The sequence below is a fragment of the Quercus robur genome, chromosome 1 (assembly GCF_932294415.1).
Source record: "Quercus robur chromosome 1, dhQueRobu3.1, whole genome shotgun sequence".
NCBI classification, from domain to species: Eukaryota; Viridiplantae; Streptophyta; class Magnoliopsida; order Fagales; family Fagaceae; genus Quercus; species Quercus robur.
Genome location: NC_065534.1, coordinates 43,478,491 through 43,505,422, shown reverse-complemented (window position 1 = coordinate 43,505,422; position 26,932 = coordinate 43,478,491). Strand labels below are relative to the sequence as shown.

Sequence of the window (26,932 nt, the reverse complement as noted above, 5' to 3'; positions counted from 1 at the left end):
AAGAAACAAATCTTAATAACATTGTATAACTAAAAAAAAAAAAAGTCTATTGGATAGTTTAAAACATATATTCATAGATAATTGCATTTTTTATAATTTATTTTCTTAAAAAGAAAACATAATACATAAACCTTTGAATTATTATTTTTAATTTTTTGACAGTAATGATTTATTAGCAAAATCTAGCAAAAATAATAATATTAATACTAAATGTAACACATTTAATTTTTTTTTCTTTTTAAATAAGTAAGTCATTTATATAACATGTACATTTTAAAAAGTTTCATTCTAATGTTATGAATGTAGTTTCGATGCCCATTTCAGTTTGCCTATTAGAATAGAATATGGGCAATGCTAAGGATACTAAAAATCCCACAACGCCACAACACAAAAGTTGTGTCCTTAACATTTTCTATAGAATATTTCAGCGTTGACATATTGTGGGTTATTACTAATATATATAAATTAGTTCTATAATAATAATAATAATAATATATTATTATTATTATTATTATCATCATTAATATTAATCTAATGCACAGTAAAAGGATATCTTAAAAGCAAACAGGAAGTTTATATATCAAATTGGTATTTTTGTAATTTAGTAAATATAGAAGGGTGTTTATATATCACGCACCTTCAACGAAGCTTCCTTTTTCACTTTTGCTAAAATCTACCCCTCACTACATTATTATCTCCTCTCACTATAACTCTTTTTCGTCTCTTTCTTCTTCTTCTTTTTCTCCTCTTTCTTTTCTTCACTGTAACTTCTCTTATAGTAATAGAAACTGAGATTGAAATCTCTTTGTATGGTTCTTACTCTTCAAATGTACTCCCATTCCTATCCCTCCATGCATTCCATGTTAAGCACCAGGTGTAATGTTCCAAACTCTTTTCTTGAAAGTCTTCAAATTTCAACGCCGATGCTGAAGCAATATTTCTGCCATCGTTGGTATCACCCAAAGCTACAAATATAAAATTCCATAACTCCAAAGCAATTTTTTTTCTCTCTCACAATGCCCTCCGTATCTCTCTGTCATCTCTTTCATCTTCTCTTTATTTTTATTTTCTTTTGCCCACAATAAGATCTACTGCCTTATTCTCTTCTTCTTCTATCAAATTCTTTGAAATTTGAAAAATGGGAAACGGGTTTGGTGGAGCTGGGACCGGAAAAGTTGAAAACAGAAAACTTAAATTGAGAGAGAGATTTAAGGCCTGAGGCTGAGGGAGAAACAATTAAGAAGATGAAAAAAGATGAAAAGAAGCGTACCTCAAAGCAATGATTGGGTTTTCTGGATCATTAGAGATAGATACCAGAATGGGAGAGGAGGAGGTTTCTTACGCTGGTTTTCAATTCGCTAATAATCGGGATTTTGTTTTTTTGTTTTGGTGGAAGGAGATGGGGTGGATCTTTGTTTTGGAGGAAGGAGAAGGGAAATAGTGGAGGAAAGAAAAAAGGTCTGCATTTTGTTTGTCAAAGGTGGAGATCTAGGATTTGGGGAGCCGGTTTGGCCTTTGGCATAGCTTCGTGAAAGGGAAAGGCAGTCTTCGTGAAAGGGAAAGGCAGAGTCGGGATTTAAAAAAGTTTTATTACGTTTTTTTTTTTTTTAATATTATGCTGACGTGGAAATTTGTGAGAGTTTCAAAAGCTTAGGTTTTATATGTATATATAGATGATGGTTTGGATATTTTCTCGAATAATGGAACTATTACTTCACCTCTCTCATTTCGGACAATCACCCCAATCCTAGCTTCAAATGAGTCTTTGAAGATTGCCCCATTGTAATTTGCTTTAAAACCATCGATAGCTGGAGGTTTCCACTTACTGTCAACCTGTCGAGAGTTTTCCACAGGTAATAAAGGTCTATGTTGGAACTCTAATAGGAGATTTCTAGCTACTTCAAGAACTTTTCCAGTGGGCAGACTTGCTTCCTTGATTCATATTTTATTTTTTACGGTGCCATACAAACCTTGCCACTGTAGCAAAGAGTTCCACATTTTGATGATGATTCCCAACAAATTGACATGATCAGAAAAAGTGTAGGTGTTAGGGAAGTCTTTCCGGATCCAACCAAAAACTGATTCCCACAAATCACGAATATCTAAGCACTCCTGTAGGGCATGAAATGTAGTCTCTGTAGCTAATGAACACAAACTGTAGTTTGCCATCTCTAGGACTTACCCTTTTTTGAGATTTTCCTTGGTTGGTAAAGCTTCGGAACAAGCACACCAAAGAAAAATTTTAATTTTATTTAGCAATCTAAGCTTCCAAATGCGAGGCCAGAAGGATTTTGTATTTGAATTATCCAAGCTTGAAGTATCAGCCCTCTGAACTTCCTCACACAGAAATTGGTATCCTATCTTAACCGAGTAGACACTATTCTTGCTTCGGGGCAAATAATACAATCTGGTTGGCTAGTAACACAGATTGGTATAGCTTTTATTATTTGGGCTTCAAAAGGAAGGATGTGCTGGTCTATCACATAGTTGTTCCACCCTCCTAGATCATAATCAAGCAAGCAATCAACCGTAGCTTCTTCCAAAACAGTAGCTCAGGGAGATAGGATTCTTGCTGAATTAGTACCAAGTATCCAGTTAGAGCACTCATAGTAGTGGTGCTAAATAGCTATATTACTATTTTTAGCACTACCAATCACAAAAGTGGAGCTGCAGCAGTGGAGCTATAGCCAAAAAATTTGGCTTTTCAATTACAGTGCACATCTACTGTAGCTCAAAGCTAAAAAAAAAAAAAAAATTATTTTATTTTGTGTACACACATGGTTAGAATTTTTTTTTTTCTTTCTCCTCCTTCCCCATTTATACCCGTTGCTCCTCTCTCCCCTTAATCGGTCTTCACACTCTTCATTTCTTCCTGTTGCAAGCTTCAATTCCTCCACTTGCCGCTGACCCAAGCCCCTGCCCAACGTTGATCTTTCTTTCCGCCGTTTTCTCTCTCTAGATCGAATCCAAGCTCAAATGATCTAATGATTTTCGGTTTTAGTTGATCTGGTGAGTTTGGTTGTGACAACGCGACGGCGAGGGGTTAGCCATGGTGGGTTAACTCTCTCTCTCTCTCTCTCTCTCTCTCTCTCTCTCTCTCTCTCTCTCTCTCTCTCTCTCTCTCTCTCTCTCGATTGAAACCAAGCTTTATTGATCTCATGATTTTCGGTTTTTGCTTGGTTTTGGTTGATATGGTGGGTTTAGTTGTGATTTGGTTTTGGGTTTGTGATTGGGTTTTGATTTGGGTTGAGGTTGTGGGTGGTGATGGCAATGGCAGTGGGTGTGGGCGGTGGTGGTTGGTGGCAGTGAGTGTGAGCAATGGTGGTGGGTTTCATTTTTGCAGTGGTTTTTTGATGGTGGGTGGTGGCTTGAGTTTGTGATTGGTGATTTTTTATTTTGTTTGTGATTGGTGATTTTGTTTGGTCTAGGTTGAGGAAAAAGATTAAAGATTTGGGTTGGTGGTTTTTTCTTTCTTGCTATGGATTGGTGGTGGTGGATGTTTGTGCTGTGCTGGTGTTTTTTTTTTTTTTTTGTGGATGTTTTTATTATTATTTTAATGAGTTATTTGTATTATTTTAATCAAATAGCTAAAAATATAGCTCTATTGATGTGGGGTGTGAAGGGGTAAAATAGATAAAATGACTTTTGTAGATGCCAAATAGCTATATTTTTTGCTCCATTGTTGTGGATGCTCTTATCATCATAGATCCGAATATTTTTACCATCTCCAACTCTCCACAAAATCCTAGGTGAAATAATATTCCTAACTTTTAATATGCTTTGCCAAGCATAGGAACCCGAGGAAGCTTTAGCCTCAAATATAGAACCTCTAGGAAAATACTTTGCTTTAAACGCTTGATAGAACAGGGAATTGTGATCATTCAGTAAATGACAACTCTGTTTTGCCGACATAGCTTCATTAAACTTGACCAAATCTTTGAATCTCATTCCACCCATAGCTTTCAGCTTACAAAGGACCTCCCACTTCTTCCAATGGATTTTTCTCTGTTCCCCTTCTCTGTCCCCACCAAAATTTCCTTATTAGTGCCCCAATCTCATCACACAGTCCAATAGGCAATTTGAAGCAACTCATTGCGAAGTTTGGAATAGCTTAGACCACCGCTTTGAGTAAAATCTCTCTACCCACTTGGGACAATAACTTTTCCATCCACCCTTGGAGTTTACTCCAAAATCTCTCTTTTATATAATTTAGGCTTGCTTTCTTATTTCTCCCAACCACAGCAGGGAGACCAAGGCATTTCCCATATTCTTTAACTTTAGGGATCCCAAAAAATCAATGATTTCAGCTTTCAACTTCGAAGTAGTTAAATGCGCTAGTCATATTGCAAAGGTAAATCAAACATTAGATGCATTTTCCATGGTACAAAGTACTCAAAAATGTTATACATGAGAGGTTCTAATTAACATATTAAACATATCCAAGGTGGAAAATTTAAAACAGGGGAAATGAAGCCGCCGCATGATCCAACTCGATCTCTCTACAATGTGTTACCTGTAATAAAAATAACAATGAATAGAAATTCTCATATCAGATTAGATAAAATATTAGTCCCTAGGTACCAACCTGTGAACCACAACAAAATTTCTATAACTACCGTATCTCTAAAAAATAAGATCGTCGTATGAAAACCTCAAACAATAATATTCCACGATATACCCAATGAGCCCTAGCTCGTGGCATCTCTTGTCCTTATATAAAAGCAAGATAGAAAATGGTGTTTCAAGACCTATCTGGTATGTGTGTAGCCTACCCAAAAAAAGGAAAACCACAATGTAAACTCATTTAGACCCACAATATAATGTCAACCAAATGCAGCCCAAATTTCATATTGATTTAACTGTGCTTCAATAATTTCCATGAATGACATAGCAACGGTTACTGAAGGGGATAAAAATATAGCTTGACGGGCCTTATTAAATGGGTCTGATGGATCTAGGTCCGTGGGCCGACAGAGAGCAAGCCCAACTTGTGCAAAGGCCCATCATGGGTAGATATAGTAAAAACCCTAGATGGAAAATACTTGCTACACACGCCTGAATCATCATAGAATCCCAAAGAAAATAGGAATCCTAGCATAAAAGGAATTCTGGAAGATACATGCACAAATGAAGATCTTCTCTACAAGAAAAGGTCTTGTTCATCACGTTTGGAACTATTCAAGTAGAGTACTATAAGGAAAAGACTTCTACACCAAGGAAGAGTTGTCAGCCTTCTACTACTATAAAAGCCCCAATGCCCTTACAAATCAAGGTACGCATAATAAACTCCTCTCTAGCACTCTAGAGTTGAGAATAGTTCTAACTTGACCTTCGGAGGGTATTTGGCCGGCACCACACCGGTGCTCTCTGTTAGATCACTTCTTTCTTCTTGAAAGTCGCTATTTCAAGCGTGCGAGGATCGTATAGCTCACTAGTGATTTTTACGGCATCATCAATTATATATATAAACACAACCAAATAAGTTAATAAGACATATATTGCATCTTCCTTGCATCAAATGTGCACATCTTGGTGTTTTTAATGAAGACATCTAGAATTCAAATCCCCTTTCTCCCACTATAACTATTGAAAAAGTTTGCACATCTTGGGAGCAATCTTCAACTCAACAAACAATAGAGTTCAATGGAATAAAATCTTCAAGCATATCACTAGTTTAGGTTTTATTGCCTCCACTTAAACTCAGCAAACAAGAGAGTTCAATGGAATTAATATTGGGGGACATAGGTACAAGAGGTCTACTGCGTGCTTAATGAGCATCAAGCAATGTGAAGACGAGACGCTGAGATCCTACATAACTCGTTTCAACAAGGAGGCCCTTTCAATTGACGAAGCGGATGATAAGATACTCATAGCAGCATTCACTAATGGGTTACAGAAGGGTAAGTTCATGTTTTCTTTATACAAAAACGACCCAAAAACCATGTCGAATGTGCTCTACAGAGCCACAAAATACATGAACGCGGAAGATGCATTGCTGGCCCGTGAGGAGAAGCCCAGAAAGAAGGAAAGACAGGAAGACACACGACAAGATAAGGGGCGAAAGATGGCTAGAACCGGAGATCGATGAGATGAAAGGCGCTCTAGACCCCCCACTAGGAAGTTCACGAGCTTCACCCCATTAACCGCCTCAATAGATCAAGTCTTAATGCAGATCAAAGACGAAGGAGCCCTGACGTTCCCTGGTAAGCTAAAGGGAATCCCAGCAAGAGGCCAAGGGACAAGTATTGCCGCTTCCACCGTGACCACGAGCATGACACAGCCAACTGCTACGATTTAAAACAGCAGATTGAGGCTCTTATTAGACAAAGGAAGCTACAGAGGTTCGTCAACAAGGAAAGAACTGATCCACCCTAGGAGCAGGCCCCACGACAGGAGAACGAGCGCCCTAAACCGCCTATAGGGGACATAAGAATGATCGTAGGGGGCACAACCATTGCCGAATCTTCCAAAAAAGCCCGCAAAACCTACCTCAGAATGGTTCATAGCGTCTAACTTACAGGATCTGTACCTAAAATGCCACAAATAGATAACCCCATCATCGGATTTTCAGAAGATGATGCACGGAGACTTCACTATCCGCATGACGACGCACTTGTGGTCAGCTTGCAAATAGGAGATTATAACATGCATCGGGTCCTTGTCGACAACAGTAGCTCAGCGGACATCCTATACTACCCAGCATTCTAGCAAATGAAGATTGACAGGGAACGGTTAACCCCAACGAATGCCCCTCTCGTGGGATTTGGAGGAACAAAGGTGTTCCCCTTGGGTGCAATCACACTATCTGTGACGGCAGGTGACTATCCTCAGCAGATCACTAGGGAGGTAACGTTTCTCGTAGTCGACTGCTCGTCCGCCTACAATGCCATTCTCGGACAATCCACTCTCAATTCCTGAAAGGTGGTGACTTCAACATACCACTTGATGATTAAATTCCCAACGGATTACGAGGTGGGAGAACTACGAGGAAATCAAGTGGCAGCACGGGAATGCTATATTGCCATGTTAGAGATGGAGGATCAACAGCAAACGATGTGCATAGGAGAACAACGAGCACTAGCAGAGCCGGTTGAGGAACTGGAAGAGGTGAACCTTGATAACACACGGCCGGAACGGACGACTAGAATTGGCACACAGACTAGTTGGCCGGTATGCCAAGCGCTCACGACATTCCTCAGAGATAACCAAGACATGTTCGCCTGGAGTCACAAAGACATGCCAGGAATTGACCCATCAATCATAGTCCACAAGTTAAATGTGTCGCCCTCATTCCCTCCAATCCGACAAAAGAAACGAGTGTTCGCTCAAGAGCAGGACAAGGCCATAGCGAAGGAAGTTCGAAAGTTACTAAAGGCAGATTTCATCAGAGAAGTATACTACCCCGACTGGTTGGCAAACGTCGTTATGGTTAAAAAGGCCAACGGAAAATGGAGGATGTGCGTAGATTTCACAGACCTCAACAAAGCTTACCTTAAAGATAGCTACCCACTCCCACGGATAGATACTTTGGTGGACTCAACTGCAAGACACCAGCTCTTAAGTTTCATGGATACTTTCTTGGGCTACAACCAGATCAAAATGGAAGAAGCTGATCAAGAGAAGACCTCATTTGTTACAAGCCAGGAACTATTCTGCTACAAGGTGATGCCATTCAGACCCAAAAATACTGGGGCAACATACCAGATGTTAATGAACAAAATGTTTGCGCACCAGATTGGGAGAAACGTACAAGTTTATGTTGACGACATGTTAGTCAAGAGTCTGCGTGAAGATGATCACCTAAACGACCTCAGGGAGACCTTTGACACACTCAGGTCATACAACATGAAGTGCAATCCAAACAAGTGCGCGTTCGAAGTGACGGCAAGGAAATTCCTGGGCTTCATGGTGTCCCAAAGAGGTATAGAGGTTAACCCGGAAAAGATACGGGCCATAATGGAGTTAGAACCACCAAGGATGGTTAAAGAGGTCTAAAGTTTGAATGGAAAAATCGCAGCCCTGAACAGGTTCGTCTCAAGAGCGACGGACAGATGTCTACCCTTCTTCTGCACTCTAAGAAAATCATTCGAGCAGACGAACAAATGCCAGACGGCATTTGACGACTTAAAGGCATATCTTTCATCTACACCGTTGCTCAGTCCATCCAAGCTAGGAGAAAAGCTTTACCTATATTTAGCCATTTCATAAGCTGCTGTGAGCGCAACTTTGGTAAGAGAGGAAGACGGATCTCAAAGACCAGTCTACTTTACAAGCCGAGCGCTCCGAGGAGCAGAAGAGAGGTACCCTCAGATGGAGAAGCTGGCTTTCACGTTGGTAATCGCAGCGTGAAGACTCAAACCATACTTCCAAGCACATACCATTGTTGTCTTAACGGACAAGCCCTTGAGAAAAGCTATGAGTAGTCCAAAGGCAGCGGGAAGAATGGCTTTATGGGCAGTAGAGCTTAGCGAGTTTGACATACAGTACCGTCCACGAACGGTTGTGAAAGGGCAAGTAATGGCTGACTTTATCGCCAAATTCACCCTCAGAGACGGCCAGGGGGAAAAGAAGAAAAGACAGTGGAATATTTATACAGACGGATCATCAAATAGACGAGCCGGGGGGGCCGGCGTGGTGATCCAAACCCCAGAGGGGGATAAGATCCAGTGCATGATCCAACTAGATTTCCCCACAACCAACAACGAGGCAGAATATGAAGCCTTGGTGGCAGGGCTAGACCTTGCAAAGGCTGCAGGTGCAGAAAACGTGGTCGTGCATTGCGACTCACAGGTAGTAACAAGTCAGATTAATGGCGGCTACGAGTACAAGAATGAAAGGATGAAGAGGTATCTAGAAGAAGTGAAGTATCGAATCGGCAACCTCGAAGTTAAATTCATCCAAATCCCAAGGGAAGAAAACGAATGTGCCGACCATCTAGCAAAAGCTGCCTCATCCGAATTTATGCTTGTCCCCGAACAGGTATTATCATTTGTTCAAGTCTCCTCACTTATTGATGATGAAACGAATGTGCAGGTAGTAGATACTGAATGCAATTAGACTACGTCATTGATATCCTATCTGAGAACCGGCGTGTTACCAGACGGGAAGGACGCCGCTAGAAAGTTGAAGGTCCAGGCATCACAATTTGTGCTGATAAAATATGTCTTATACAAAAGAGGGTTCTCTCAACCATATCTAAGGTATTTAAGCCATGAGGAAGCAAATTATGTAATAAGAGAAATCCATGAGGGTATCTACAGAAACCACTCGGAGGCACGGTCATTAGTACACAAGATGATCCGAACAAGATACTATTGGCCTACAATGCTGAAGACCGCGCAATTTTGTGTCAAGTCCTACGACAAGTGTCAGAGGTTCAGCAATTTCATCAAGCAACCATCCAAGGAGCTGACCCCCATGACGGCACCTTCGTCGTTCGCTCAATGGGGACTAGATATCGTGGGCCCATTCCCGACAGCGGTCAAGCAGCTAAAGTTTCTGGTAGTTGGCATCGACTACTTCACTAAGTGGGTAGAAGCAGAGGCCTTAGCCACTATCACAGAGAAGAACATCCGAAGTTTTGTCTGGAGAAATATCATATGCAGGTACAGGATACCCAGAGTGCTGGTCTCTGACAACGGAAAGCAATTCGACAACAGCGCATTCAAAGACTACTGCTCAGAGTTAGGGATCAAGAATCACTACTCGTCGCCCACACACCCACAGGCTAATGGACAAGTCGAAGTCACGAACCAATCCTTGCTCAAGATAATCAAGACTTGGCTTGAGGGGGCAAAGGGTATCTGGCCGAACAAACTACCAAGCGTTTTGTGGGCATACCGGACTACAGCAAGAACACCCACTAGAGAAATGCCATTTTGACTAGCATACGGAAGTGAAGCTGTCATTCCCGCAGAAGTAGGGCTCACAAGCTATCGGGTGGATAACTACGACAAGGATAAGAATGAAGAGGCCATGCGCCTTCAGCTCGACCTAGTGAACAAAGTCAGAGCCGCAGCAAAGCAGAGGTTGGCGCATTATCAGAATCTCATGATGAAACACTACAACTCCAAAGTTAGGCATAGAGACTTTCAGGTCGGTGATCTTGTACTACGGAAGGTAATGGGCGCCACTAGAGATCCTTCGCAAGGGAAGCTCGGCCCCAACTGGGAAGGACCCTACAAGATCGCATCATGGCAGAGGAAGGGCACCTACCACCTCGAGATGCTGGACGGACAAAAGCTGCAGCACCCATGGAACACGGAGCACCTACAAAAATACTACCAGTAGAGATAATATGAAGAACAGCGATGATCCCTAATTTCCCAGTTTATTTACTCTTAGCTACAATTACTAGTTTTTCTTTGACAATTTTTGCTACAATACTTTGTGCCTTTTTTAGCCCAAAGAGGCAAGTACTTTTTCCTACAAACGCATTTTTATTTTTAAGAGGAATATTCAGACACGACCATGTTTTTCTACCTGAATTCTTACAAAGTTCAAAAGTGAACGAGAGAAAACAACGTTCAAAAAGTTGACGGATCACCCATAGGGTGGAAACTATTATCAAGCCCACAAAGTGGACGGATCACCCATAGGGTGAATTTATTATCAAGCCCACAAAGTGGACAAACCACCTATAGGGTGGAAACTATTATCAAGTTCACAAAGTGGAAGGATCACCCATAGGGTGAATTTATTATCAAGCCCACAAAGTGGACGGACCACCTATAGGGTGGAAACTATTATTAAAGTCCACAAGCCTGACGAATCATCCCAAAAAGGATGAAGTTTCTAAAAAGTCCATAAATATGGACGGTTACACAAAGTCCACAAGCTGGACGGATCATCCTAGACGGGTGATATTCGAAGTCCATAAAAGTGGACGGATGACAAATAAAGTCCACTAGACGGGCGAATCATCCCTGACGGGTGAAAACTTCTTAAGTCAATAAAAGTGGACGGTTAGTACAAAGTCCACAAGTTGGACGGGTAGTCCCGGACGGGTGAAACCTTTAAAGCCCATAAAAATGGCAGTTAATATACAAAGTCCACAAGTTGGACAGATAATCCCAGACAGATGAAACTTCTTAAGTCCATAAAATGGACGGATAACAACAAGTTCTTTAAGTTCACATAAATGGACAGATACAAGCCCACCAATTGCACTGATCATCCCATAAGGTGAAAATTCCAAGTCCACAAGAAAGGACGGAATTAAACTACCTAGTATTTGAGGAGGACGGTTCATCCATAAACTAAAATTATGTACAAATCCATAAAGATGGACGGTTCTCCATAAAGTGGACAACTGAAGAGGACAGAGATTTATACATCTGGTTCAAATAATAAAGATAGATAAGGCAGGCATAAAGTTGTGAAATAAAGCAAGTAACATTGACGGATAAAACCCCCGAGAGGCAATTGTTCAATACACAAAATTAATGACGGAATGTTCTCAAATATACCCAAAAAAAAAAAAAAAAAACTCTCTACTCTTTAGGGTCAGCATCTTGAACATTCTTTGCTCGAGCTGACTCTCCGTCGCCTTGGGCTGTTTCCTCAGGAAAAAGGTCATCTGTGTTCTCTGAAGTGACGGGCATAGCAGATGTCTGGGCTTGGTCATCAACATTCTTAAATTGACAGAGCGCATCATCAAAATCTTGCATGAATGAGTCTCCCAGCTCGGACAATAAGGCGTCGGAGTCACGATATTCTCGTATCGCCGTCTCCTTAGCTTGACGGAGCTTTTCCTTCAGGTCTTGGATCTCCTCGTCTTTGACCTCCAGGGCCTTCCTCGCCTCATCCGTCTTTTGCTCAAGCTCCTTCCTCACCTGCTCTGAAAGGTCAAACTTTTTCTCCATAGTGGACTTCCACTTGTTAAGTTGACCCAGCTCATCCTCCGTCTGCTCTGCCTTGGCTTGCACACGTTCCAGAGCCGTCTCACGGTTAATGCACCGATCCATTAGGCCCTTCATCATAATCAGGGACTGGGAAAAAAAAAAAAAAAGGGGCAAGATAAAAACTAAGTGGAGTGGACAGATGTAAGTCGACGGACAAGGATTACTTGTGCAATTGCGAAGAGGCCCGTCTCCCCCATTGCCTCCATAGAGTGATTGCCTAAATTCTCATAGTCCTCCGACGTGATGATAGACGAAAGTTTCTCCATGGCATATTTGGAGTCGTCACAAAAGAGAGGAGGTGGCTTCTCCTGGCTAGTAGATGGGGCCTTCATAAAGCCCTTGCCTGGCCCATGCTTTGCTGGGGTGACCATCTTCATACCCTCAGCCATCAACCCTACGACGGGTTCCAAAGGGACCTTTTGTTGCTTAAGAGGACGGTCCCCTTTGAATGGTTGCTTTCTTTTTATTGACGGAGCCATCCCCTTAGGAACCACCTCGCCGAACTTCTTTCTCCTGGCAACCTGTGTTTTAATCAACACCCTCCTTTTAGCATCGTCCATCTCTGTAAAGAAGGACGGATGAAGTTATTAACTAAGCTAAAAGCCATTTAAGCAAAATAAGGGCGACGGACTTACGTCTACGAATTTTTGCGTTGTATCTGACGGCTTCTGGCGTTGGTTCAGGACCGTCACAATACCAGTGGATTGTATCAGGGTTTACTAACTTTTCCCAAGTCCTTTCCTCCGGCTTGGTCTTTTGGAAAATCTTCTCAAGAAAACCAAACTCCTCAGTACTAACTTGTGGACGCCGTCTAACTACAAAAGAAAAGGATGGTTAAAAATGATGGGGAAATTATAACTGAACGGATATAAATAGAATCTACAAACTAGGATGGGTGCATACTGGACGGATTTAATACTCCCCAAGTAGTATCGAAGGGCATACGGGCATGTGCTCCATCTCCCCTAAACGACCCATCCACTCGTCACCCTCTAGGAAGATATAACAACTCTTCCAGTCTCTATTTAAGTCGGGGGTCTAAATATAACCTTCAACAACGGATTCCTACTAGCAAAACTGTACATCCCCCTTGATCTGTCTATCTCATCTGGACGATAGCAGTGGAGGAATTCCCACACCGTCAGTCTCCTAGCACTGTCTGTCATAGCGCCATACAGAATCTCCATTGCTATGAAGACCCTCCAGGTGTTCGGAGATATTTGGGTGACGGACAGACCCAGATACTTGAGAAGCTCTTGATGAAGGGTACTTAGTGGAAACCGAAGTCCCACCTTCAGCATCTGTTCATACACTCCGACACCCTCTACCCCATTGTAATAACATTTCTCTGATACATAGGGTAGACGGATTGAAAAATTATCTGGAATTTGAAAATTAGCCCTAAAAGTGTTGAAGTGTTTCTCCTTGATGGTGGATGTGAAGTTATGCACCGTCCACTCTAGTAGCATGATGAACTCCCTAAGTCCATCAGCACCAACGACGGATCTTATTAGCTGTTCCTCGTCGTCATCAGAAACATCTTCTAGATCAGCCATCTCCATATCCTCATTTGTTGAGGACAAGGAAGAGGCAGACGGACTCCTCTCTTCGCCTAAACTCTCTTGGTCTTTATGACCGGACGAGTATACTTCCTCGTAATCCGCCCCGTCACGAATAACTGACTAATTACTTGACGCACTAGACATTGCCTACACATGACGACAGAACCTAAGACTCTGACGAATCTAGAAATTATGATGGGTGTATAGAGTCTAGGGAAATAAATTTAAATAAAAGGGGGATAAAGTATATCTGCAGGACTTGGGAAAAGAGAGCACTTACCAATTTTGTGAATGAACGGAGGAAGTGCGATGACGGACGTAGCAACCAGACGGAGTGGTCTCTAACAGGTGTGACGGTTGTGCTCTGACAAGTATGTTTTAGCTGAAAATGAAGAAATGAGGAAGGAAGACTCTAGTATTTATAGGATAGGTGCACGGAAGACGAAGCGACGCTTCGATTCGAGATAAAATCCAATCAAAGAGCGACACGTGTCATGCATCATTATGACTTCCAGACAGCCTGACAGGTGTTGGCGCAGTTCACGGCGTTCATCATCTCGTTTACTATGAACCTTCATCCTATTAGCTTTGAACCGTCATCCTATTATCTTTGAACCGTCATCCCCTGAGTTTTGGATCGTCACCCCATGGGTCCTTCCTCTCGAGTATGACGGACCCGTGGGGTGAAGGGGGCAATTGAAGGGGATAAAAATATAGCCTGACGGGCCTTTTTAAATGGGTCTGACGGATCCAGGTCCATGGGCCAATAGAGAGCAAGCCCAACTTGTGCAAAGGCCCATCATAGGTAGATATAGTAAAAACCCTAGATGGAAAATACTTGCTACACACGCCTGAATCATCATAGAATCCCAAAGAAAATAGGAATCCTAGCATAAAAGGAATTCTAGAAGATACGTGCACAAATGAAGATCTTCTCTACAAGGAAAGGTCTTGTTCATCACGTTTGAAACTATTCAAGTAGAGTCCTATAAGGAAAAGACTTCTACACCAAGGAAGAGGTGTCAGCCTTCTACTACTATAAAAGCCCCAATGCCCTTACAAATCAAGGTACGCATAATAAATCCCTCTCTAGCACTCTAGAGTTGAGAATAGTTCTAACTTGACCTTCGGAAGGTATTTGGCCGGCACCACACCGGTGCTCTCTGTTAGGTCACTTATTTCTTCTTGCAGGTCGCTATTTCAAGCGTGCGAGGATCGTGTAGCTCACTGGTGATTTTTACGGCATCATCAATTATATATATAAACACAACCAAATAAGTTACTAAGACATATATTGCATCTTCCTTGCATCAAATGTGCACATCTTGGTGTTTTTAATGGAGACATCTAGAATTCAAATCCCCTTTCTCCCACTATAACTATTGAAAAAGTTTGCACATCTTGGGAGCAATCTTCAACTCAACAAACAAGAGAGTTCAATGGAATTAAATCTTCAAGCATATCACTAGTTTAGGTTTTATTGCCTCCACTTAAACCCAACATAGACCTTGAATTTCAGCATTTTTTTTCTTAGAAATGCACACATATGCCACCCTCTCTCTCTCTCTCTCTCTCTCTCTCTCTCTCTCTCTCTCTCTCTCTCTCTCTCTCTCTCTCTCTCTCTCTATATATATATATATATATATATATATATATATGTGTGTGTGTGTGTGTGTGTGTGAACACAAATTGGTTCTCAATGAACCAGAATTTATAGACAAAGAAAGAAAACTTCAACAACACCAGCTTGTATGCAACATCAAGTCTACATACTTAATATCTAAATGTTCTTTTGTCAGTTTGTGATTAAAGCATTGCTCTTGTAAGTAATAATATTTCATCGGATTTATCAAGTGAGCGTAACTCTCACAATATCAAATTATAATTTATTTTATTCAATAGAGGATTTTCATCCCTTGAATGCAAGCAATATAAACAATACAACCATCAGTAGAGTTGACATGCATTGCCTAGCTAGCTCCAATAACTTGGGTGTTCATGTGTGTGAGTGCGCAAATGTTGGAGGCAGTATTCATAGCAGTCCCAGGTACCACAATAATAAGACCCCCTAATTTTAATGACAATATCATTCATTCCTTGCTAAACCAACAATTTCGATTCTCCATAGGCACTTTGGATGTGGTGCTCAGGCATCCTCCAATTCTGTGTGTGTGTGTGTGTGTGTGTGTGTGTGTGTGTGTGTGTGTGAGAGAGAGAGCTTGTTGGAATTGAAAAGAATATTTGAAATCATTCTCTACAGTATAAAAAATCACCACTGAAATTAGTTTGGAATTATGATTTGAGACTAGCTAAAATTTGTTCAAACCTACAGTAATATAAGTCTTCACATGTGGCTAAAATAGGATTGGGAAGTTGATGCGAACCTCAATCGACACGCTTTGAGACCCAACAAATAATATTAGAATACTTGCCCAAGAAAGCTAAAATTCAGATTACCCAATGTTTGTAAATGAAACGTGAATCAAAGGTATAAGTAACAAACCCTGACCCAATGATTATAACTGAGTCACGAACAAAAAGTATAAAATTTGAACGCCACAAGAAAGAATCCCTGATAAGTTAACGGTTCTTGAAGAACCAAGAGAAGAAGCAAAAACTCACGTTTTTCTTATTTTTATTCAAATAAATCCTCTATTACAATGAGTGCATGCTATTTATAAGACATGATTGAAAATAGAAAAATATATAAAATAAAATAAAAACAAAAATTTAAAAAAAAACGTACTAAATAATAAAAGCCTAAATTAAAGTTGATTTGGTCTGAAATTAGCAGCTCCAAAATAGGAAAATAGCTAAAAAAAACGTTCTAAATAATAGAAACCTAAAATTAAGATAGATTTGGCCTGAAATTAGCAGCTCCAAAATAGGAAAAATATCTATTAATTGGTATGAAGCTGGAAAATCAATCAACCATTAATCCACTCCATAAATCACGTCCAATTAAGCCAGATCAACCCTCAATAGCTTGGATTAAATTTATTACGTCTTCATCTTCCTTTGGGCCAAGCTTGAAATGTCCTGTGTTAGAATCAACCCATTAAATGCTTCTTTGATTTTCTTGGATCTTGCTCTAGTAATAGGTCTGTTGTTTACTATGAAAGTGTTTTAGGGTTTTGATCAATCAACCCTAACACATAAAATATTATTTATATATAAAGTACATGAGATTACTGTTTTGCCCCTATTACTCATAACACTCCCCCTCAAGCTGGAGAGTATATATCATACAATCCTAGCTTGTTACATAATAAACCCAAACGAGTCTTACATAAAACTTTAGTAAACATATTAGCAATTTGGACTCTTGTAGAAACATATGGAGTAGTAATTACACCACCTTCTACTTTCTCCCAAGTAATATGACAATCTACTTCAATATGCTTGGTTCGCTCATGGAACACAGGATTGGAGGCAATGTAAATTGCTGCTTGATTATCATAATGCATAGTCATAGGCAGCTTCACAACGAATCTTAATTCCTCAAGTAAATGCTTAATCCACATAAGCTCACATGATGTGTATGCCATGGCTCTATACTCAGCCTCTGCACTAGACCTGGCAACAACAATTTGTTTCTTACTTCTCCCAGTAATTAGATTTCCTCCCAGAAAAGTGCAATACCCAGTAGTGGATTTTCTATTTGACGGTGATCTAGCCCAATCAGCATCAGTGTAGGCTTCTACCTGTAGGTGACCATTAGCTTTATACAAAAGACCACAGCCTGGATGTGCTTGAAGATACTTCACAATTCGAATAACTGCCTCCCAATATGGAAGGCGGGGATCTTTCATAAACTGGCTCAAAACACTAACTGGAAATGATATATTTGAACAAGCAATTATGAGATAATTTAGTTTACCAACCAAACGACGATATCTCTCAGGATTATATAACAGCTCCCCCTGATCTTCATACAATTCGACATTATGATCAATAGGAGTCTCCACTGGTTTACATCCTAACAAGCCAATTTCTTCCAAAATATCCAACACATACTTCCTCTGTGATAAACTGATGCCTTCTTTAGATTGTGCTACCTCAATACCCAAGGAATAACGAAGTTTACCCAGATCCTTAGTTCGAAAGGAGTTTTGAAGGTATCTTTTCAAATCATCAATACCCTGCTTGTCATCTCCAGTTATTATAATATCATCAACATATACTATCAACAAAATCTTTCCTTTATCAGAGGTATGAGAAAACACAGAGTGATCAGAGTGGCAATGTCGCAATCCAAACTTTAACACTACTTCACTGAATTTAGCAAATCAAGTTTGGGAGATTATTTAAGACCATAGATGGCCTTATGCAACCTACACACTTTTCTAGACTCCCCCTGAGCAACAAACCCAGGTGGTTGCTCCATATACACCTCTTCCTTCAAATCGCCATTCAAGAAGGCATTTTTAACATCTAACAGAAATAATGGCCAACCCAAATTAGCAGCCAAGGAGATCAAAATCCAGACAGAAGAAATTTTAGCAACAGGTGAGAATATCTCGGCATAGTCAACACCGTATGTCTAGGTATACCCTTTGGCAACCAAGCAAGCCTTCAAACGCTCAATAGAACCATCAGGAAAATACTTCACAATATACACCCAACGACAACCAACAATAGTTTTCCCTGGAGGACGAGTAACTAAAGACCAAGTAGCATTTTCAGACAGGGCAGACATTTCTGCCTCCATAGCAGATTTCCAACCAGAGATGGAAATAGCCTCCTGGACAGACTTAGGAACAACAGTAGAATTCAAGGATGTGGTAAAGGCATGAAAAGATGAAGACAAGTGACCATAAGAGACAAACTGAGAGATAGGGTGAGAGGTACAAGAACACTTACCTTTGCGCAAAGCAATTGGAAGAGAGGCAAGATCAGGAGTTAGATCACTAGGCGGGGTAGAGGTCTCGGTTGAAGGTTTCTGTCGACGATAATATACCTAGAGTGGTTTATGAGGAGATTCAATAGGAGACATAGGTGGTAGGAGAGGAAGACAAGAAGGAGAACTATCACTAGCAACCAAAGGAGAGCAATAGGATTGAGATTCATCAAATGTGACATCAGCACTAATGAAACGACGCTAAAGAGTAGGTGAGTAATATTAGTATCCTTTCTAAGTACGAGAATACCTAAGAAAAACACATTTAATGGATCTAGGATCAAGTTTGTCACCCCCTGGACCTAAGATATGAACATAGCACACACAACCAAAGATCATAGGAGGTAGATGAAACAAAGGTGCTTCAGGAGAGAGCACAATATAAGGGATTTGACCACCTAGAACAGTGGAAGGCATACGATTAATTAGGTGACAAGCAGTGAGAACAGCATCACTCCAATATGATTTAGGAACATGCATATGAAACTTTAAGGCACGAGTGACCTCTAACAAATGACACATTTTGTGTTCAGCAACACCATTTTGTTGTGGAGTATGAGAGCATGAAGATTGGTGAGTTATACCATGATCATCAAAAAATTGAGACAAAAGTGTATGAAAATATTCACGAGCATTATCAAACCGAAAAATACGAAGTGAAGCATTAAACTAAGTCTTTATTTCCATATAAAATGATTTGAAAATTGATTACAATTTAGACCGTTCTTTCATAAGATAAAGATAGGTGACTCTAGAATAATCATCAACAAAAATGACAAAATATCTAAATCCCAACAATGAGGGAGTGTTTATTGGACCCCAAATATCAGAATGAACTAAATGAAAAGGACTACGAACACAACTCTCACACCTAGGGGCAAAAGGCACCCTATGGTGTTTACCCAACTGACATGATTCACATTGTAAAGACTCAATTTGACGACACGACAGAACTAATGACTTCAAATTCTTGAGAGATGGATGACCAAGGCGACAATGGTGCTGAAAAGGCAAGATAGACAAATGAGAAGCCACTAAATGGGAAGAACCACATCGATCCAAGTAATAAAGTCCATCGGCTTCATGCCTTCCACCAATAATCTTCCCCGTCTTGAGATCCTAAAAGATACAATGAGTGGATAAAAAAATGGCTGCACAATTCAAAATTTTAGTAAGCTTACTAATTGACAAAAGGTTAAAAGGAAAATCAGGAATATATAAGACAGAAGAGAGAGAAAGATTAGGACTAAAATTGGCAGTGCCCAAACTAGAAACTGTAGTGGCTGAGCCATCTGCCAATGTAACATTGGGCAAACTACTAGATTGCTCAAGGTCAAAGAGTAACCCTGAGGTACCTGTCATATGATCAGTAGCACCTGAGTCAATGACCCAAGGGTCCTGAGTGGCAAGACAAGTAGCGGAAGTACCTTGTTAAGCCAAAGTAGCAGTAGAATCAGACCCAACAAAGTTGGAATGCAAAGACAAGAGGCGATTGTACTCTTCCTCAGGAATAGAGACTACTCTGGATGTTGGTGGAAGCGACTGTGAAGGTGGTTCTTGAACTTGAAAACTAGCTTAGTAAGCCAAGGGTTTACCATACAACTCCCAACAAAAGTCTACTATATGATTCTCACCATGACAATAAGTGCACTTACGAAGACCACGTCCTTTACCACAACCCCCTTGTTCACTCCCACGACCCCCTTGGTCACGACCTCCATGGCCTCGGCCCTCACGACCTCAACCTCAACCTCCACCTCCACGACCACCTCTATTACTCCCAATATAAGTGGTAAAGGCAGATTTATCACCAGAAGGTAATGCATCAATATTGGAGGAAGAGAAAGGGTCAGTACTCGAATTAGATAATATGGCTTGTCCAAGTCTACCAAAAACTTCACTCAATGAAGGGAGGTCTAGACTAGCTAAAATTTGTGATTTTACTGGATTCAAACTTTTAGGCAATCCAAAGAGGAAATGAGCAACATGCATAGAATCTCATTGTTTCTTCATAATTTTAACATCAGAGGAGATAGGTTGATAAATATTGAGTTCTTCACATACACCCTTAAATTTGTTATAATAGTCTTCTAAAGACATATCACTCAAACTCAAGGAGAAATAATTTTGATGAAGATCATAAATTCGCTTCAAATTGTTAACACCAGAGTAAAGTTCCTTGGCTTGTTCCCAAACAAGTTTAGCAGTTGGTAAGAAAACCAAACTACAACTAATCTTAGACTCCACGCTATTCCATAAACAACTCCTAATTTGTGCATCTTCAGCTCTCTAGTCAGCAAATTTAGGGTCTGTAGGTACAGGAGGTTCCTTAATAACATAATCAAACTTCTTTCTACCAAGAAGAAAAACTTCAACTACCTGTGCCCACTGAGCATAATTACTACCATTTAGACGAATGGAGGTAATTGATAACATATCAGGGGATAAGATATAATTAGGGGGCTGAGCATTGTCTTTGGACTCCATAATAGAAATCTGAAGAACAAACTAACACTAAAGAAATAAGCTGGATTGAATTAAAACAAACTCCAACCAACAACCAATGTACTTCAACCAATTAGCCACGCCCACAGTAACTCATCTATCAAAGAATCAACACCAAACTATTCCAAAAACAAGGCAGCAACAAATCCATACCAACACCAAAAAAAAAAAAAAAAGGCCCAATCCACCACTAAACATCAACCTAAGGCTGCCTGAATAGATAAGTAGAGAACGTATTGAAGAAGAGAAGAAAATCAAACCATGGTTGAAACCCTCAGTTGAAAAACTCTGGCAGCGGCGTTAGGGTGCAGGAGTGGCAGTGTGAGGACCAGTGAGTAAGCTAGGATGGTTGCTGAAGGAGGGCGAGTAAAACCCTGCCTCTCTCGCAATCAGGCAACGTCGATCTGGTGTCACAAGACAGGAGAGAGGGTCACCGGCACTGGGCAACTCCTTCAACCACTAAATCGAGATCGTCGGAGTCTCTATTAAGGTCGTCAGAGCTAGCGAGTAAGGATATGGTTGCCAATGGGTGGTGGTCGGAGGGTTAACGGTAGCAGCGGGATGGTGGCTCTGATACCATGTTGTTTACTGTGAAAGTGTTTTAGGGTTTTGATCAATCAACCCTAACACATAAAATATTATTTATATATAAAGTACATGACATTACTGTTTTGCCCCTATTACTCATAACAAGGCCCAACTGGAACATGCAATGGATCCTTTAATACTTGTTGATTCTCATCAAATGTTTACCGCACTAATGGGCACCAATCTCCTAAAATGTATGAAGTAAATGCATTAAGGATATTACTAACCAATACCTTGATCATATGCATCATGACTCAACCGTTGAAAGAAAGGATTGAATCCCAAAAACTATGAAAAGAACTCCACCTGAGAGCGCAACCTGCAAATATATAAAATTTGGATGTTTCAACTTGTTCACCACAACTGTCACTATAATATGAAAAGATAAATAGATTTTTAGTTCCCGAATTACTATTTTCTCAGATATTCGAGATGCCAAGCTCTTCCCACCAAGGACAGCTGCAACAGTACACAGTGCTTGTCCTCTGAGAGAAGGAAACAAACACCAATTAGATTTACAAAAGAACTGATGAACATAAAGATTTAAAGATTATAAGACCTTAATGTCTGACTTGCTAGGACACATACACATCACTCCTTAATTTCTTAATGCAATCTAATACAAACACACGCACAAAAAAATATAAAGAGATGGCACCATAGAGACAAACAAGGGCATGAGTGTCACAGGTGGTTCTGTGCAGTTGTTGGCGTTTATTAAATTTTCATAGTGCAAAAGACTAGAAAACCACTATGTTATACAAAAGTTGAATTTTCTTCTTGTATATCTTGTGGCAAAATAAGTTGTATGTGTAACATAGCATGCTCCACACGGCTACCTGTACTGAATTGTCTAAGAAAACAAACAAGGCACGTTGTAAACCTTAAATATCGGAGAAGTTCCAATAGATAAATGGATAGATAGGATGGCATCACTTACATAATTCCACCAAGAACAACACCAAGTGGGTTCTCATCTGCAGCCAAACCTATGGTAGCCAGCTGAGAAGACAGTTAAGCTCAGTGATATATAGTTGACAAAGTAACAAGACTCACAGACAAACAATATGCATTGCCTAGGTGATGCTTACCTGGCTCTTGTCACCCCATTCACCGAAAAAAGTAACAGAAAATGCCTGCAGTATGAGCATAATTAAAATGGTAAGGCATAAGTTAGCCATGGTTGAGTTTTAAATTTAATAATCCATAGTTATACGACCTTCAAAAAGATTGGTGAAAAGAATTGTGAGAGAAACGGTTGTTTTTGCCTTTTCAATTCATCATCATCCTGCAAGGAAAGACAAAAAAAAATGCTATAAATTGTTCAAACATGAAGCATGATGTATCTTGTAAATTATAAGTGACGAAGGCACCTGTTACATAATGCACCAGTTAAGTCACCATAATAACAAAATAAAAGATGTTTAGGACTTAAAAAACACGTAAAGATCACAGGAACTTTTGAACATTTCCAACAGATAATTATCATTTTTTAGCTTAATGAAACAAATAACAATAATAACTAAAAAGAAAACTTAGGGAGAGACCGAAAGAGGTGAGATCAACTTAGGACATTGAGGCATTAAGCAGAAGATTGTGCTATGACGTACCTTACTTTTCTTTTTGGTAGTTCCTTTGTCAGAGTTCAATTCAGCATCCTAATCAAACCATAATGGTAAATTCAGAAGAGGCCTTGAGTTAAATATTGGGCATGAATTAACAGTCAGAAAACCCACCAGTTTTGCTTCAACTTCAGCGAACTCATCATCATCTCTATAGGGTGAACCAGGAATAGACTCAGAGGACATATCTTTTAGATGAGAACTCATGTGCAAGAGGCAGAAAAGAAGTGAATGAATGAAAGAAATAAACATTACCCATCATCTTTAATTCCATCCCATAAAGACCATAGCCCGAACACAAAGAACAACAATGTTGTTATGTGATGTGCCCATTTATGAGAGATCTGCATGATTTAAGATCACAAAGCATTCATGTACATCAGTACATCCGAACATTATTAGCCTATAGTCATAAAGAACCCAAACCTAATGCCAACTTATGTTTTCAGCACAACAGCAGAACCTTTGGGCTGTTTATCAGTAACAACATCTCAGCCAACTTAGATATTGATAATGCCACTATTATGCTACTTTTATCTCATAATCCTCAAACTGATAGAATAACTAAACAGCACATTAAGCACGACAACGTGTTCATGATGCTCTCCAAGATTTAAGCCAATTTTGTGAATCTTATTTTCCTTTTCTGTACTCTCAACCAATCTTGGAAACATAAATCTAATGCTTGAAATCCAAATCTATATGAGCAACAGAGAACTGTTAGGTGTGATCCTTGTTCATCACGAAAGATATGTCAACACCAAGCAACTTTTTTGAAAACTAGCTTAACATAAGAAAATTCAAGCTCAATTGCAATTAGCTGAACAGGCTAAAAATATTAAATGCACATCACAAAAGAAACTAAGCAAATAAAACTTCAGATTTAAACCAGTACCATAGATCTGCTCTTGCGTACTTTCTTAAAATATAAAAATTTTCTAGTAAACATGACGGATACGAAAATAACCAGATGTCCATTGTTGACTGATATTCTACATAAGACATAAAACATATCCTTTTTTTTTATACAATAATCATTTTGGTAAGTGACATGAAACAATTCCATTATTCTGTCATGATCAACTTTTCCACAAGCATCAAAAAAACTAATGCACAAGGACAAGTAAATTTTTGAAAGAAAACAGAATCCTAACCAGATTAGGAGTAGCCCAGCCAACGAGAGCAGAGAGAACAGTCATCACCTAGGAATTAACAAATGTTTCAATCACTGTGATGCCTTTAAAATTCATCAAAGATTGGAATTGAAATGAAATAAAAACATAAGTAAAATAGATGCTAAAAAGACACTTACAGACAAAGATGCGAGGCAACCGAGCAAGACAGGTCTCCTAGGGTGACGCATAGCCAGGATCTTAAAACAATCATCATAATGTTAGAAAAAGTGAAGCCAGTGGACATTTATGTCAAAGAAACGTGAAATCAGGGTTCTGATTTCACTCAAAGTACCTTATTAAAGCAAAATTTAAGGAAAAACTCTACATAACAACAACATCATGCTCAGCCCAAAAATTAAACAACCATACATACAAGTACTAAAACAAAGAGAAACCATTGTAACGAAGTCCATTCCTTACAGAGAAATTGACACTGAACCAGTATGAATATCAGCCAATAATGTGAAGATTAGTCCGCACATCCGTGTGCACTATCAAGTCCAGCCAACCAATCAGGATTCGGGAGTAACTTACTTCAAAAAGTAATTCTCCACAATTATTATTGACACAACCCACCCACCCCCCAAAAATAAAAAGGTCTAGCTTTATGTTCATGAACTACTGAAACAATGTCTCTGCAAGTTTATTATAAATTTAAATTTTTTTCATAAGATCAATTTAATTTTTTTTCCTGACTCCTTTGAACAAATATAGTGTAATCTTGAAAAACTCATTAAAATCACTTTCAAACTGCTACATTAGCCAAAGTAGGAAACACTCATACAAATACACGATGCATAGACAATACATTATGTGCACAATAATACATTAATTCTTGAAATTTTAGGATATGATGTGCTATGGATAATTTTTATTAATTAATATAAAAAAAATTTATTAAGTACATATTATGAATTTAGCTTAAAAGATATAAAAACAAAAGCTAAAAGGAACGATAACTTCTATGTAAGAAAGCCAATTAGAAGTTATTAGCTTCACAGGTAGAAAATTTTTTAGAAATGAGAGAGAGAGAAATTTGTGCTATGCAAGATTATGTCTGATACTGATACAGTGATTCTTAACTACAAAAGTAACCAAAGGCATAGGTAACTAACCGCTGTGGCGAAAAATGTGTTGTCGCCGACCTCAGAGAGCACAGTCATGGCAAGCGACTTGATGAGACCCTAATGAACCGAATTTTTTTTTTTTAATAGAAAAAATACATATATAATCGTATGTATTTGTGAGCTAACAAATATAAATCCAATATAGATGAAAAAGTTGAATAGTTTTAGCATGATTAATTAGTAAATAAATGATGAACCTGTACAAGAGAGCTCATGTTTGCTTTCTTCTATCACAGAGAAAACCTGAGATCAGAAGAGTCTAAAAGTCGCTTCTTTCTGATTTTTGGTTGTTGGGTAGTGCTTAGAGAGAGTCTTAAGACACTTACAACTTAGAGGGGTATCACTTATTCTCTGTCGTGCATAGTTTACTAACTCGGATTAAGGAGAAATAAAATAATGGAAGAGAGAGAATTTTAATTTTATTAATGTCGGTTTGGCGCCTAATTATCATATCCTAGAATATAGTTAAAAATAAAATAAATAAAAACAAAGACAGAAAGAGATGCTTTTAGGATACGAGGATTTCCTGACGAGACTCCTAGGATTACACGTGCATGGGAGTGAGTGAGTACTGTTGTTCTTTTCTCTATCTTCAACACATACCTTTTTTTTTTTTTTTCTTCTTTTTACATGGTTCGGAAGATTTCCATTAATTTAGGACAGTATTGTTATTGTAAAATTTTTATTTCGACATAGATTTTCAATTCTACCCTTCTTTAATCTTTTGTCATTTTCATATATTTAAAAAAAAAAAAAAAAAGAATCATTGTTTATAAGTAATTTACATAATATAAATCATCGCCACATTTGTAGCCGATGAAAAGTCAGAAAAACCTCCCTCAGATGTCCCTTCACATTCCCCAAATGCAACCTCCTCCTCCCTCCCTCCCTCCCTCCCCCAAAATAAATTTGGCCTCAACGTAAAGTTCCCCTTTCAATGCAAACTCAAAAGCAAAAGCGACACACCCACCCACGTTGCACGTATTTTCCAGATGTGCGACGGTGTTTTGAGTTCATCATGGCAGTCAGGCAGGCTCTGAGTGTGAGTGAGAGATTCGACAGGTTATGGTGGAGACACTGCACTGCTGGGCAGTTATTATTTATGTGAGACGAAAGGTTATTTGGTTGCGTCACCCTTTCTTAGGCAAGAACAGGAAATTTGGAAACTATTTCAACATTTGCTCGGTCCTTTTTGCTAGAAAGTACTAGTATTTTTATATTTATTTTTGCCAGTAAAAAGTGAAAAAAGTAATTCATGCAAGGTAAATCATGATTAAACCCAACCATAAGGTAATTCATGCAACATCATAAGACCATCTCAAATAGTTTATTGCCCAACATTCAACCTATTTTATTGCCCCCATCAGGCATGTTACGCTCGTTCCTATTCATATCTCCCTTTCAATTGAAATGGATACCTTCAGCACCATGTCAAGCAAATAAAATCAGCAAGGCTTAAAATATGTTAGCTAAGCAAATAGACGAGTGGCACTAATAAGAGAACATTTTGACAACTCGGAGATTAGAAGCAATGAAATCTATTCATTTCA

The 26,932-nt window shown here is 39.4% G+C and overlaps 2 protein-coding genes across 13 annotated transcripts; one reads left to right on the top strand and one right to left on the bottom strand.

Annotated features, from left to right (window-relative positions):
* Positions 1–4,301: 4,301 nt before the first annotated feature.
* Positions 4,302–26,223, bottom strand: LOC126690349 (GDT1-like protein 5). Of its 12 annotated transcripts, XM_050385509.1 has the most exons (15): positions 25,900–26,109; positions 25,709–25,750; positions 25,580–25,625; positions 25,371–25,439; positions 24,393–24,452; positions 24,235–24,282; positions 23,336–23,424; positions 23,195–23,231; positions 23,069–23,116; positions 22,678–22,746; positions 22,550–22,594; positions 22,399–22,460; positions 21,871–21,943; positions 21,692–21,777; positions 4,302–4,513 (listed from the first exon to the last, which is right to left on the bottom strand). In XM_050385509.1, the coding sequence occupies exons 3-14, from the start codon at positions 25,595–25,597 to the stop codon at positions 21,706–21,708; spliced, it is 690 nt and encodes a 229-aa protein (XP_050241466.1). In that variant the 5' UTR covers positions 25,598–25,625; positions 25,709–25,750; positions 25,900–26,109; the 3' UTR covers positions 4,302–4,513; positions 21,692–21,705. The 12 variants fall into 12 exon arrangements, 9 of the variants coding, with proteins under 9 accessions (XP_050241466.1, XP_050241457.1, XP_050241431.1 ...); XR_007644626.1 differs by adding an exon at positions 21,131–21,458 and having other exon boundaries at positions 25,580–26,109; XM_050385500.1 differs by lacking the exons at positions 25,709–25,750; positions 25,900–26,109 and adding an exon at positions 26,168–26,223.
* LOC126712401 (uncharacterized) lies at positions 5,771–6,088 on the top strand. The gene has a single exon (XM_050411722.1). The coding sequence runs from the start codon at positions 5,771–5,773 to the stop codon at positions 6,086–6,088; it is 318 nt and encodes a 105-aa protein (XP_050267679.1).
* Positions 26,224–26,932: the final 709 nt, after the last annotated feature.